The sequence below is a fragment of the Pimephales promelas genome, chromosome 19 (assembly GCF_988280905.1).
Source record: "Pimephales promelas chromosome 19, fPimPro1.hap1.1, whole genome shotgun sequence".
In the NCBI taxonomy this organism is placed as follows: Eukaryota; Metazoa; Chordata; class Actinopteri; order Cypriniformes; family Leuciscidae; genus Pimephales; species Pimephales promelas.
This window is the reverse complement of record NC_142787.1, coordinates 23042303-23057439: the sequence shown is the minus strand read 5'-3', so window position 1 is coordinate 23057439 and position 15137 is coordinate 23042303. Positions and strand designations below refer to the sequence as shown.

At 36.9% G+C, this 15137-nt stretch overlaps 3 protein-coding genes across 6 annotated transcripts; all 3 read right to left on the bottom strand.

The window, feature by feature from the left end:
• Nucleotides 1-804: 804 nt before the first annotated feature.
• On the bottom strand, nt 805-2955 carry LOC120490830 (uncharacterized). Its single transcript, XM_039688300.2, has 4 exons — nt 2846-2955; nt 2696-2741; nt 2417-2548; nt 805-1274 (listed from the first exon to the last, which is right to left on the bottom strand). The coding sequence occupies exons 1-4, from the start codon at nt 2938-2940 to the stop codon at nt 1152-1154; spliced, it is 396 nt and encodes a 131-aa protein (XP_039544234.2). The 5' UTR covers nt 2941-2955; the 3' UTR covers nt 805-1151.
• Nucleotides 2956-3173: 218 nt separating this feature from the next.
• Nucleotides 3174-5419, bottom strand: sdhaf1 (succinate dehydrogenase complex assembly factor 1). The gene is made up of 2 exons (XM_089123619.1): nt 4724-5419; nt 3174-3715 (listed from the first exon to the last, which is right to left on the bottom strand). The coding sequence occupies exon 2, from the start codon at nt 3651-3653 to the stop codon at nt 3405-3407; it is 249 nt and encodes an 82-aa protein (XP_088979745.1). The 5' UTR covers nt 3654-3715; nt 4724-5419; the 3' UTR covers nt 3174-3404.
• A 2346-nt stretch (nt 5420-7765) lies between these two features.
• On the bottom strand, nt 7766-14786 carry qpctlb (glutaminyl-peptide cyclotransferase-like b). 4 transcript variants are annotated; one of them, XM_039688296.2, is made up of 8 exons: nt 13455-14786; nt 12968-13217; nt 10870-11013; nt 10392-10685; nt 9055-9234; nt 8682-8781; nt 8267-8383; nt 7766-8154 (listed from the first exon to the last, which is right to left on the bottom strand). In XM_039688296.2, exons 1-8 carry the CDS (start codon nt 13526-13528, stop codon nt 8009-8011), a joined length of 1305 nt encoding a protein of 434 aa, XP_039544230.1. In that variant the 5' UTR covers nt 13529-14786; the 3' UTR covers nt 7766-8008. The 4 variants fall into 4 exon arrangements, with proteins under 4 accessions (XP_039544230.1, XP_039544229.1, XP_039544232.1 ...); XM_039688295.2 differs by having other exon boundaries at nt 10870-11016; nt 13455-14784; XM_039688298.2 differs by having other exon boundaries at nt 10870-11016; nt 13578-13990.
• Between the last annotated feature and the right edge of the window lie 351 nt (nt 14787-15137).

Below are 15137 nucleotides of genomic sequence, written 5' to 3'. Positions count from 1 at the left end.
ATAAATACCTAAACGCTCACAAATCACCCCTACGCCATTACAATCTCTCTGAAAATGCAACTTCAAGGACATCCAAGTACAATTTAAAAACTGGCAGACCACCATGTTGCGCTTGTTGCGTTACTGTCATTAAAATATTGTTTTGTTTGATGTTGACAGACAAAAATATAGTCGTGGTACTTTGTTTCTATTGTGAGATGTGCTTAGATGGCTGGGACGACATTGCTTTGTTCTCTCTGACCAGCCCACCCTTGCCTTTCATCTTGGTTGCCAGCTCACAAGACTGTATTCCTCCATCATTAGAGTACTGGTCATTGCTTGTAAGTGCCCAGGTGCAGTGGAGACAGACAAGCGCTATATCAAAAGAGTGTGTGGTATTTTATTCATAAACTTTGTCCTTATTGGAAGACAAGTGTTTTGGCAACTGTCGTGGCAAAACCAAAAAATACAGCCACGTCTTGCATTTGTATTATTCCAAAAGCAGCAGCGCTAATCATCGGTTTGGGCTCCGAGTGCTACACTGTCTTTAAAGTCATCAAGAGATCTGAGAAGTGTGATCTGCATAATGTAATTCATCACAGGTGCTGCGTGATGAATATAGTGATGGCTCATTATTGAGTCTGTCCTCTTATTTTTCCTCTCTCTTTTCGCTTCATCCACCTGACTGTTCTCTTTGTCTTTCTTTGTCGTCCATGTGTTAAAATCAGTGCTCTCAAAACTGGCCTTCACACTGCTGTATATGAATAAGTCATTTGTTTGATTATTTATGTATTATGCACTTTAATGACACACAATACATGATCATCAGATATGAGCGCTTTATTTCAGATTAGAACTGGAAGATTAAAATCACATCTTAACTCAACAACACAACTCAAGTTTGCGATAATAATTGATTTTCTGTATAGTGGATATCACAGTAACAGTAAATATCATAACCAGTAAAAATCAGCATTATATATCATAAAAAAAAATCCCAATAAAAATATTAAAAAAAATTAAAAAACAGATTGCCCTCATAAATAATTATTCAAGATTATAAAAAAACAAGCATCCTCAACATAACAGTTTAGATAGTCGGCTAGTTAGATTTGTTAGAATACAGAGATACAGGGAAAAAGACAAAAGGATAAAAGATATGAAGTGTATATCTATAGGGTCTGCACTCTAGAGGCAAACACCAGCACGTTCTTCTCAACCTCGGCATTGAGCTCGCGCTGAGAAGCTCTGGGATTCTTCTTCACAAAGTCAGCAATACTCAGGATGCATTCCCTCTGAGGAAGTAGAACATCACGTCACAAACGTTTGTCAGCTTTATAATGGATTGTGTTCTGTAATACATTCTGTTTTGAATTTATTATACATTTACAGTATGTTCGACTTTAATGGATCCGATTGGTTGGACTATGTTAGAATTCATAAGGAACACAGTACAAAACAACACAATTTACAGTACAACTGTGAAGAGCCTAGGCCTAAAATCATAAACAAAAAAACATATAGGTATTTGTAAATTAATTAATCATTAACAATTTATATTAGATTGAATAAATTTCACTACCAATGTCATAATTTAAAGCAGCACTATGTAACTTTTTCATCCTTTATAATACTTTTCCAAAACCCTTGTGATGGTACATCGACTTACAATAGGTTGAATGTAATTTCGGGTTTCGGGTAGGAACCCGAGCACAAAAAAGCACAGGTGAAAGTGTCTTGCCTCAGGCTATAATGCAAATCGATTTTTCAAATTTGCAGATTCATCTATGGTAGCTTGATATTATAATATTGATGATATGGCTATTACCTACCACACAAACATTGAATTGAATTAGCATATCCATTATGTAAAACAGTAAACAATAGGCTACTATAAAGACGCTGACTTGTAAACATGAGCTACGCAATCTTTTGGCGTTTAAAAAAAAAAAATTATAATATACATTTCACGCGCAACACTGGAGTCTGCCCAAGACGTGAGAACGCCTTCTGCAGAGTTCGGCGGTCTCGCTTGTCAACAAATGATACGTGTATTATACTTGCACGCGTGTATTCCCTGGTGTAACCATGACAAATTTTAAAACAGTAGTAGAAGACATTACTGTTTCCAAACTGTAGGGGGACCCCGAGAGCAAAATTCAAAAGTTACCTTATATATATACAGTATATAGGCTTTGCAGACTGCCCTACCTTTAACCAACAACATTGACAACACATTGAGAATTTAAAAAATATAGGCTTATATAGCACTACTTGTGCTCATGCAGAGAGAAAACTACTGGGCATGGGGAAAAGTGTCATCATTCTGACTTGTTTGTGACTTAAGAAATTGTGTTACAATTATTGTCCTAGGCTTAGATAATACAAACGCAGTAGTTTTTTGTAAAGACGCAAATGAAAAAGAAAATATTCTTACCCTGTATGCATCTATCTGGCTTTGCCCAGAGAGTCTGTCCAGAAGCTCACGGCCCACCTGAATCCCAGTAACAGCAGTGAGCAGATCTTTACACGGTACACTGTCGGTCTTCAGCCAGCCCAGCAGAGCCAGCTGCAACCCGAACACATTCACAATCATTCTGGTTAGAATGCAATGCATTATTTGAGTTTAAAACGCAGTAAAACATGGTTGTGGATCTCTAGTGTTAATTATTCCATGCAGAAAACATGCATGTGACCGAGTTGACGTTTGACACACCTGCTGAACCAACTGGGCATCTGTCATCCCGTTTGACTCCGCCATACTTTTGTTGAGAAGTTCAAAAAGTTATTAATGTATGCGATAATTAATTAGTAAACTATGGACTACAGCTAAAATTCCGTTCCTTGCTTTTGTGACACAACTTGCATGATCTTCCTGTTTACACCGCAGCGTGTTCTTCTTCCGCCAATGAAATCAGATTTATTTTCGCACTTGCGCCCACTTATGGACGGGCAAGTCATTACTTGAGAAACATGACAAAACATATCATCAAATCTAAATAGCACCAAAAATATAACTACTATAAATAAATAATCATAAATAAAGATAAAATAATGTATGCATGTATAAAATCAGTATTATTATCCACATTTTTTAACATAAGAGTTCAGAACGAGAAAGTTATTGTCAGTTTATGCAGAAGTAACTACAAGAAGTCAGAGAAAGTAGAAAAAAGTAGAATACTGACATAACACCAAATAATATGGGTTTAATCTGCAAATTAATGTACATAAATAACACCATAAAGATAAAACAGCAATGGGTTAATCTTGTCTAGCCAAGTCATTTGGATATTCCATTTAAATAAGGGAGGTGTTTCCCCCCCAAAAAACAATTTTGTTCTTTTCGGGTCATATTTTCGTAAAATATTTGAATACAGTACTGATTATATGACCGATTATATGTTGTTAGGCTATTTGAGTGGTCAGCTGTCCTCTTTAGACTTGCTGAATGATCCAAGCTGTTTAGTGTTTACATCTTTAAGCAGTTCAAGTTGGCGTTGGCCTCGCCGATACAGATATTCTATGTGCATGACGTCGGTCTTCTTGATGGCAGAGTTGGTACGGAATTCATCACGTATTCTCGGTAAGAAGCCCGGCTTGTCCTGTGCCGAGCGCAGAAACTGCCGATACAGAGATAAGACCTGTTTCTGTAGCTTGCTGTGGCGCACCATAGTGTGCTAGACAATAAACTGACAGCGCTGTTGTTGACAGGATTGACTGTGGTGACTTCAACCTGCGAAGGGTAGTAATGTTGTCAATGAAATATTGCATTATGATTGCCAAATTAGTGCATTTTGCAAAAATGGAAAGCATTATGTTTCAAAACATCAGATGTGTGTGGCTGCTAATGTTAGTTTGTTGTACAACAAGGGTTTACAAACAGGGGTCCAGGTACCCCCAGCGGACCGCTAGAGAGTGCGAGAGCAAAACTATTGAATAAAAAAAAGTTATAATGAACCCTTTTGGGTAAAAAAAAAAAAAAAGTCATAACAAAATGGGTTTAAATAAATAAAATGTTAAATAACTTTTTCAGATTAAAAAAGTCACCTGGTTGCCTTAAAATATTTAGTTCACTATAATTATTATCATTATTTAATTTATACAATGGAGGTTGGTTTACTAAATAGAAACTCAAAATAGTATGTTATCTGAAACACATTAATTATCTACTAAAATATTTTTAGTAACAAAAGTGTGTATGTGTATATATATACATATAAACTTAATGTAATAGAAACGAAAAAAAAAATCAAAAAATGTACACGTTAATAATAAAAATTCTTTATACATGAGAATATGTGGCTTTCTTTTAAAATTTTGAATTGGGTCCCTCATACGAGGATGATCTTATTTTGGGGTCAGTGTTACCTAAAATATTGAAAACCCCTATTGAATGTGACATTTCAAGTAGTGTATAGTGTTTTTATAAAGCTTATTTTAGCAAGATTAATATTTAAGTTTGTAAACATGTGGTAAGGTAGTGTGATCGCATATATTAATTGACTACATGGAATATTATTTTTGTCATGTCAAAAATGTATTTGTATTAAAATATGTAGGCCTAATATTCTAAAATAAACAAAAAATGTAATGTTTACATTTTTTTAGATTTATTGCATGTCACACATGTTAGGACCTTGCTAAAACTGCTTGAGATCTGACGTTAAGTAACATTAAATTTATACACGACTCTATTCAGGACATTCAAAGTAACAAGAAGAAAATAATAACAACACTCTACCTTGTCAGTGACAGCGCAAGATTTCATTGGTAATTGGTACGACCAGACTCACCACAGCTTTAAGTTATAAAACGTTTACACAAAACACTGTAACTGAATTTGCCGAAATGACCTATGTTTCCTGACTGATGCAGAGACAACAAGACACGCTGCAAGTGCCCGATACACTGCCATCTAGTGGCCAGGCTGTATTGCAACACACTGAACAATACAAGGACGAGACTCACTTCCTCCATTATATCTTATATACAGTACAGTAGTCTATATATATAAAGTATACGATCAGACTATATCAAGTTTTTGCAAACAGCAAAATACACATATTTATTCATTATTATAAAACAGACATATTCACATATTCAATTCATTAATGCAAGTCTCAAGAATTTCAAGGTCAAGTTTAAGTGAAAACTAAAGTCTGTCCTAAGTCTTGAATTATTTGTTTTAATAGATTATTATATACTACAGGTTAGTTTTTAGAGGGAAAATTCGTTTAAAAATAAATAAATGTATTTTTAGAGATTTTCTTGGATTATGCCAATAAATAAATGTATTTTTTGGGATTTTCTTGAACAATAATAATGACTATAAATAAATGTCTTTTAGGGATTTTCTTGGACAATAATACCTATCTAAAATAAAATAAGTTTGGTTTTCTTGAATCAAAAAGTCGTCTTTCATACTCTATGTGAAGATTTCCAGAGATTTTTTGTTAACAAAATCACTAAATTAAGACCTAGTGTCTGCCCGAACATAACTTTGCCCCCATTTGTGTCATCTATCAATTGTGTTTGGGAGGTTTTTGATCCTATCAACCTCCAGACACTTAAGGATGTGAGCGCCAAGCTCAAACCTTCATTTTGTCCTAATGACATCCTTCAGCCGAAATTTTTAAAGTTAATAATCGACTCTGTGGGTCCTGGTCTGGTATCCTTTATTAACAAGTGCCTCAATACGGGCTCAGTTCCAATTAATCTCAAAGTGGCTACGGTCACTCCCTTGCTCAAGAAGCCTTCACTGGATCCATCTGTTCTACAAAATTACCGACCCATCTCTGTCTTGCCTTTTATTTCCAAGGTAATGGAGAAAATAGTGTTTAATCAACTCCAGCACTTTCTTCTAAATAACTGTATTTATGATACTTTTCAATCTGGGTTCAGGGCTGCTCACAGCACTGAGTCTGCCCTTCTGCGAGTGCTAAACGACATATTAATCTCCACTGATTCTGGTGATTCTGTGGTTCTAATTCTCTTAGACCTTTCGGCTGCTTTTGACACCGTTGACCACCCTACCCTGTTGGCTAGACTTGAGACTGAGGTGGGACTAAAATCTTCTGTCTTATCATGGTTTCGGTCGTACCTTTCCGACAGAAAGTTTTTAGTTAAGATGGGCAACTTCTCCAGCTCCACGGCCCCTCTAACCTGTGGTCTTCCACAGGGCTCTGTTCTGGCTCCCTCTCTATTTTCTCTGTACATGCTTCCGTTGGGCACTATTTTAAGGAAACACAGTGTATCATTTCATCTGTATGCGGACGACACCCAAATTTACATTCCATTCAAGAAAAATGACCCTGCAGCATTAAACTGTCTTCTACTATGCCTAGAGAAAGTGAAGGCATGGCTGGCCCAAAACTTCCTCTCCTTAAATAGTGATAAGACCGAGGTCATTGTCTTCAGCCCGAGTGAAAGGTCCCAGTGCTTAAGCCCAGACTTGGGGAGCTTAGCCCCCTTTAAATCGACAGAAGTGCGAAATTTGGGTGTTCTTATTGACCAGTCGTTAAAACTTGACAAACACATATCAGGCGTCGTCAGCTCCGGTTTCTACCAATTACGTCTATTATTTAAAATCAAAGGCTTTCTTACTCCGACAACCCTGGAAATGGCAGTTCATGCTTTCATCACGTGTAGGCTCGACTATTGTAACTCACTCTATTGTGGGATATCTGCTTCTCAAATTGCCCGTCTTCAGCTGATCCAAAACGCTGCGGCTAGACTTATTTCCAACTCTCGCAAATATGACCACATCACTCCAATTCTTGAGTCTTTACACAGGCTACCTGTCCGGCAGAGAATTGATTTTAAAGTCCTACTATTTATCTTCAAATCGCTACATAGCCTAGCCCCAGCCTATCTCTCCGAACTTATTCATCCCTATAATCCATCCAGAAGCCTAAGATCCCACGACCAGGCTCTGCTGGTAGTCCCTCGTGTCAGACTCAAGCGCAGAGGGGAGCGTGCTTTTGCTGTGGCAGGGCCCCGTCTGTGGAACACCCTGCCCCTAGAGATTCGAACGGCCCCAAACCTGTCTATTTTTAAATCTTTGGTGAAAACCCACCTTTTCTCTTTAGCATACTGATCTCCTTTTAAGTATTTTATTAGGTTATAACTGGGTCCCTGACAAGGCTATTTGTAGCTTTGCTGCCTTTTATGTTTTTTTTTGTTGTTGTTTTGTTTTTAATTCTGTGTTCTGTAAAGCACTTTGGTCTGTCTGAGCGGCTGTTTAAATGTGCTATATAAATAAATGAACTTGAACTTGAACTTTCATACCATTTACTGTACTTTATTGATCATAAGAGATATAATATGTTTCCTTACTGTAAATGCCCACTAAATTAAATATTCCTTTTTATATAATTTTTGTGCATTATTCCAAAAAAACAAATTTGTAGATCTGAAGTGTCTCTAATTTAGAGTACAAGTCAGGTCTCAAGTCAATTGCTTGCCATCTAAAGCCACAAGTCAATATTTGACTTTCAATCTCTGTTATAAAATTAAATAATCTAGACTAACATGTATTGAAAATTGAGAGATTATAGACTGCTTATCTGAGAAAACTATTGCAAGACTAAATATATAAGTTCACCAGAATTGTTGTAGCATTATCAAGCTTCATTGTAGTGCATAGTGTAATTCTTTCTCATAAAGCATCAGGTTCACATCCATTCCTGAGCTTGAAGTATCTACTTTGCAGTCTATTGATTTTATTGCACAGTTATTGAACATATGAATCAAATTTTGTAAACCGCATTTTTTGGCACAGATAATAATATGATTTTGTCAATACAGTGCATTACTAGATAGCAAAACTATCTGAAGGCACAATACTGATTGATTAACAATGCAGAAACTTCAATGGAAAGCATATGTCAAAATATAGGACGGCAGCCTGAGAATATACAGTATGTTATGCATCTCTGAGTACAGTGATATCAGATATCCTAAAGCAGTGCAGCTGAGGTATAGACTGATTCGCGACCGATGTGGTTGGATGTAATATTATAGCATCCTAGAGCCGCAGATATTCCGCCAGAAAGACCACGAGGACTTTGGTGAGATTGTCCACGGTGGGACTGTGAACCTTTTCTGCCGTGTCCTCCATCGTGTGCAGGAAGGAAGGGAACGGCGTAGCAATCATGTGGAGCACTGGAACTCCTGCATTCAAAAAAGAAAGGTCCATACAGTATAGTCAATCTTACAGCAATATTTTGGCCATTTTTTTTATTTTTATAAAAAAATATTTGCTGTGACAAACACTTTCGCCTACCTCTCTGAAGGAAAGGAAGATGATCATCTTCAACCGGCCCCATGTTCAAATCCTTAATGAAATAGCTCTGCTCTTTGGCATGAGAACTAAGGAGCCCTAAATTATGAAGTCTTTTCTCTACAAAAAATGCAGAAATATAATTAGCGTCTATGACTAAATTTCATAATTATAATTTTCATAACAATCAAGACATGATCATTGTATTATCTAATCCAATATTGTGCATTCTTCACTGAACCTTACTGATAATGTTAGTTTTTTTATATCTTCAAATATAGACATAGTCAATAAATGGTATTTCCTTTTGAAGTAAGTGGCTGGTAGTTTTTACTCTAAGCCATTGCAGATCAAACATTAGTTTTAAGTGTCTTTATGGACATTAATGATTAACCGGGATTAGTCAAATCAGTCTTACCAGCAGCGACAAGGCGGTCAAACCAGCGAGCTGTGTTCTCAAAGTGATTCACAAACATGGGATCAGAGGAACCGATGAGGTCCAAAAGAACAAGGAGATCCTGCAAATATCAGCAATAACTCAATATATTTATATACTTATTCAATAGACACTTAAAGAGACAAAAAAGAAAGAAAATTTGTCCTTATTTATTCACCCTCATGTTGTTCCAAACCTGTGAGAATTTTTTTGTTCTTCTGCATTTTGGACCCCATTGATTTGTTTCAAAACATCTTCTTACAAACAGAAAGTTATACAGGTTTGGAAAGACATGAGGTAAGTGAATGAAGAACAATTTCCATACCCCTTTAAAAAGAAATGCCCACACACATACACAAGCATCTTGTCTCACCACAGCGTTCAGCAGTGTGGTTTGTTGAGAACCGGGCGGGTGAGGAGTGCGGGACATGTAGTCTGCGAGGTGCCGTGAACCATATAGCGAGTCTGTCTGAGACCACTCCTCGAAAGCCTCTCCTCCATCAAAGAAGACCAACTGCAGGGTTACCCTGGGCATCTACACACAAACACACACACACACAAAAAAAACTGTATGTGTAAAATAAAAGTAAACAATCGATCAAATGTCCCAAATTTTTAATCATGGTTCAATCATTTGTTGCGGTGCAATTCTGTTTACTAAGGATTTAGATTAAATTTAAATAATTTCTTGCACCTGGCCTATAGAGGAAGATGCCTCTTCCTCTCTCAAAATTTTTAAAAAAAAAAATTAAACACAGAGTCCCCATGGACGAGTAACCATTTTACAGCTGCTATGTAGGTTTCCTTACAAAAAAAAAATCCATTTATAAATTAATGCTTATTTTTAATGATTTAATGTATATTGAAAATATACAGAACAGTATGTGTAACTATATTGAATAATACATAAGGAATTGCCACTATTCATAATATTGGCAAATTTTTGATATATATTTACTACAATATATTTGTCGTAATGTATGTCATTTTATATTCAGTGATACACTTCATAACATATACATCCACTGTACATCATATACAATACAATACGGTACTATGTGTGTATAGTTATTATATGTAAAATCTTATTCACCCACAATGTTTTAGCTTTATGTAAACCCATACCTTAACTCATGAAAGACAAATTGATCAATAAAGCAATTACATGTAAAACTGTAGTGCAGTTTTTGTCTCTTTTTTGTCAATTTTTTTATATGTATCAAAATAAAGCCAAACATGGTCAATGCGTATACTGCAATATAGTGAAAAATAAAAACAAAAGCCTTAAGTTTCCCATTTGGAAATGTATTATAGTATATGGCTTTCTATGCATATTTCCATATATTTTTGTTTTGTAAGGGGGGTTTGTGAGGATCTTCTCTACTTATCAAAGCCCTTTCCAGTTATGCAGTGTTTTGAGGCTCTAGGCTTTATTATAAATGTTAAATAACAGAACTGAATCTGATTTCTACCGCACTGTGGCTATTCACAAGACTGGAAAAAGCTTAAGTGACCTCCTCAGAGACATGTATCGCTCTCTTTATCTCAGGACAGTAAGAACTTATGACCTAGTAATGCTATATATATATATATATATATATATATACTGTATACAAATGTAGTTTTTAAATGAACGACCTCTGAAAGCATTTTTTCTTGAAAATGAGATAAAAGAGTAACACTTTGTCTCACCATCTGCTTGTGCTTTTTGAGGTGTGGGTCCAAAGCTGTGACCAGTTCCAGCATCATAGCACAGGGAACAGCTGAATCACTAGCACCCACAAACACCTTCTGTGGGTCACCTGGATTTGATGGTATAAATTTGGAGTCATAATGACAAGCAAAAAGCAATCGTCGAGGAGCCGTCGGGTCCAAAACAGCCAGGACATTAGAGAAGCTAACAGGACCACGAGGGGTTTCAGATATGAAGGTGTCCACATCTATAGACCAGCCCGCTGAAAGAGAATCCAGTTGAGAAAAGATGTGCTACGATCACAGAAAATGGAAGACATCAGATTATAGCATATTTGGTTAGATCTGAGAGTCAATTCAATTCACATGTAATTTGTATAGTGCTTTTCACAATACATATCATTTCAAAGCAGCTGTACAGAAAATGTATGCATCTACAGACTCTGAAATCAGAGGTCCTAAATTGATTGTGTCTTACTTTTCGAACAGCTCGACTACCACGACTTCCTGGCTGTCGCTCAATGAGAATGGGTCGCAGATGGGAATACCACAGTCTTCCCCAATTCACCTGCGAGACGAGTCGCTTCACCTGGCCAACTGTGGGGTTACCTGGCTGGTGATTCTGCTATGAAAGGTTAAAGATGGTAAACATGTGAAAGGTGATCGGATGCACAGAATGAAGAGCAACATAGTAATTTGGATGCTTGGAACATTGCAGAGAAATTAGATTGGAAAAATGGGTTTTGGATTGTGATATCCATTTTCTATGGCTGGTCTCCCCTTTTAAAAATACAGGTTCCAAAAGGGGGTTGGTTTTGCAGTGATGCAACAGAATAACCATTCTGGGTTCCCCAAAGAACATTTTAATTAACAGTTCTTAAAATAACTATTTTTTTCTTAGTGAGAGGAACATTTTGATTACATAAAAAAAAAAAACTTTTCCCACAATAGAGAAACTTGTGTGCAATCTGAAACATGGCTTAAACCAAATGTCTGAATATTTAGAAGATAACGTCTGTAGACTATGGAGTGCCGCAAGGATCGGTGTTAGGCCCTCTGCTATTCTCAATACATATATTGCCAATATTATAAGAAAACATGGAATTATTTTCCTCTGTTATTCTGTAGTTATAATAGTTGCTATCACGTTGGCTTATGAGACTAATGGTGTGACAAATGTAATTATTTGCGTGATTAGTTTACATACAAAGTCAATGCAAAGATCCGAATCGAATGACGCGAATTGGGTGACGCGTTTGCCGCGAATGTCTTCTGTGCAAGTTGAAAAATTTGAACTCGAGCGGAAGATTCAAGCGTCTAACTAGACGCGATAGACGCGGATTTGACGCTCTATTCGCATTCGGTGTGAACACACCATAAGGGGCCTCTGTTGTCCCATAGGCGTTAGAGCTCATTCCACCAGAAGCAAGGGCATGGTTTCAGGAATACCAATTGAAAATATCTAAGTGGCGGCCGGCTGGGCCTCATTTGGCCTCTCTATTAGGACTCTTAACTTTAACTTAACTTTAGGACGAGGAAGAGCAGCCAAATTTTCTGGGATAATAGATGCTATCTCGCTGGCTTATGAGACTAATGGTGTGTTTACACTGAAAGCGAATTTAATTATTTGCGCGATTAGATTACATACAAAGTTAATACAAAGATCCGAATAGATGCATCATTCTCGAATGACCCGAATTGGGCACCCCGTTGCCGTGAACATCTTCCGCGCAAGTTGAAAAATTTGAACTCGAGCGGAAGATTCTCGCATCTAACTAGACGCAATAGACGCGGATTTGACGCTCTATTTGCGTTCGGTGTGAACACACCATAAGGGCCTCCGTGGTCCCATTGGCGTTAGAGCTCATTCCACCAGGGATGGCCTCATCATGGTTGCGTGGAATACCAATTGAAGATATCTAAGTGGCGGCCGGCTGGGCCTCATTTGGTCTCTATTAGGACTCTTTACTTTAACATAACTTTAGGATGAGGACGAGCAGCCAAATTTTCCGGAAGGAATCACCCCATATTTATATGAACCTCCCACAAACCAAGATGAGGTGGCTGATGGTCAAGTTCCCCCTTGCACATGCACAGACATGCAGAAATTCGAGCCAGCAGGCATGCAGACAAGGTTGTTTAGATATAGAAGAGGACGCGTCAGATACCTGTCAGTATCCCTGCTGGCTGTCAGGGATACTGACAGGTTTCTGAGAGGCGGGTCAGAAACGAGACAGACCCCAATAGCCACGCCCTCTAGTAATAGTTTTTGACCAGAAGAGAAGTCCTTTTTGAGGGGGGAGGGGAGGGTAATGTATTTGATTAAAGATTATAAGGGTACATGAATTTAAAAAAAAAAAATAATGCACAGATAAGTGCATAGATAAATCATTTATAATAAACACAACAATATTACATATAAAAATACGAATGGTAAAATTAGATTTCATGATGACTTTAAGCTAAAAAAAAAACTTTTACCAGCTAAAAAAATGGCATGTGCCAAAAAACAGCTAGGCTACAAGTAAAAGATGGATTTCCCAAGGGTTTTATTCTTGAAAATGAAGACCTCTTACCTTGTCTTTGAACAGGTCAGGAGGTCTGGGAGGCAAGTCATACTGCATCGGTTGGTGGTTCGATAGTAATAATGCCAGTGTTAATGTCACTGCCACCAGCACGCACAAACACAGCAGCAACAAACGCACAAGACAGATGCGTGGCTGCTGGTCACAGCGCGCGACAGAAAAATTCCATCTGACAGTCGCTGCTTTGTACCGTAAGCGGCTCATCTTGTGTTTAAGACAGATGCCAAAATGGGGATTAAACCTGCATGGAAGGGGAATATAGAAAACGCAGTTAAAAACCCGAACCGTAACACGAAACTGATATATTCAGCTCTAAACCAATTCTCTAACTCATATTTATAATCTGGTAGGCTAATAGAATAATGATATAGGTAAACAATCAATAACACAGACAAACATAGCTAATTAAATGACGAAGTATCTTAAGTTGTTGTTAGTGCCCACAAAAGATGGAGAGATGCAGGGCACACACACTTACTGTACCACTAGTCCGGGAATGGCACACCACTGCTCTATCAAATCCACTGCAGTCGCAGGAAATGAATAGCACATCGTGTTGAATGACGAAGAGATTTATTTTGTCAGAGGAACATTTCATTACCAACGTCGGGTTGATTCGTCCTTGATATCTTGACAATGCAGGCTGTAAATGATCGTGTTCTCAGTTCTGCAGTCGTGTTACTGAGGCATATGAAAGCTATCAGCGTAGTTCCTCGTCCCAGGGTGTCCTCGCTGTCCCCATACTTTTGGCAGTGATGTAGGGTAATAAATAGGCTGTAACATAGCCTATTCATATTCATGCATTTAGCATAACAATTGGAAAGTATACATTTTCAGTATTCAAATAGATTAAAATATTTTAACCTCTCATTGAAACGTAAAATAAAAAGGAAAATGCTTTTAGACTTTTTATTTATTTAATTTTGCACATAATTGAGGTCTGGGGTGAGGTGTTAAGATTTCTGCAATAATAACACCCACAAATGCAACTCATTATATATAGCCTAAACTTTAAAATAGACAGATGTATGTTTTGATCTCTATCATCTTCCCCTCTGTTGCTCTTCTCTTTGTCCTCATATTCACCTTCCTGATCTTTCAATTTATTTTATTTTTTTTTTTAATTAAATTTACATCTAGCGTATTTTGCCAGAACATTTTTGCCATTCTCTCTCCTTTCTGTCTGTTTTGGAGGATAAACATTGATAAATTATACCTTTTTTATTGCATCACAATTTGTTATAACGATACTGATTACAGTAATAGATTTCTATAATAAACATTGCTTTATGGATAAGTAATAATAACTTTGTGCTCTAATGCAGTGGTTCTCAACTGCTGAGGCTTATAGGCCATTTGACCAACATTTTCCCATGGACATTAAGTTTTGTTTTTTTTGGAATTTGACCTACTGTATATAAGAATATAACACATAGCCTACTGATGATGATGAATTAAAAGCTAAAGAGTCCTTTAAATGCTATTAAATTGCAGTTAAAATAAGTAAATATTCAGTAAATAGTTTTTGCTATACAAAGTGGCATTTTGAGGTTAAGGAAATAACAGTTTCCACGGTAAATAAACAAAATTAACATGAGCTTTTAATGAACATGATCACTGATCCGAATTGAATGAACACATGCATGTTAATCATTCCCAGCTAACATTTGAAGTAAGTTGCGTAATTTATTGGCACTTTTTGGTAATTCGCGCAGCGCATACCGCGTCTATGAGGGCAACAGTTTGCCCAGGTCCGGTGTTCTGGCGATTCATGCTACCAGAGCCCATGCTTTCTGTCTGTCTATGATGCTGCCCATCGAGATTTGGTACTACTTGCCGGTTATGCGCATGTGCAGACTCACAGTTTTTTTATTTATTTTTTATTTTTATTTATTTATTTATTTTTTTTACAAAAGTTACATTTTCCTGTTATAATGTATAATTTCCCTTTAAACAAATGCTTACTACCATATGAATATTTGTACGGTCAGCCAGCTGAAAAAGAATAACTGAAAGTTTCAGTTACTAGTATGAGGAAAGGTGTACTTTGACGAAGTCAAAGATGAATATTTTATGATATTTTTTACTTTTCACACGGTTTTAAAAATAAAAACAGTAGTCTACAGTATACAGTAGCAACTCATAACTTGATCAACTCATA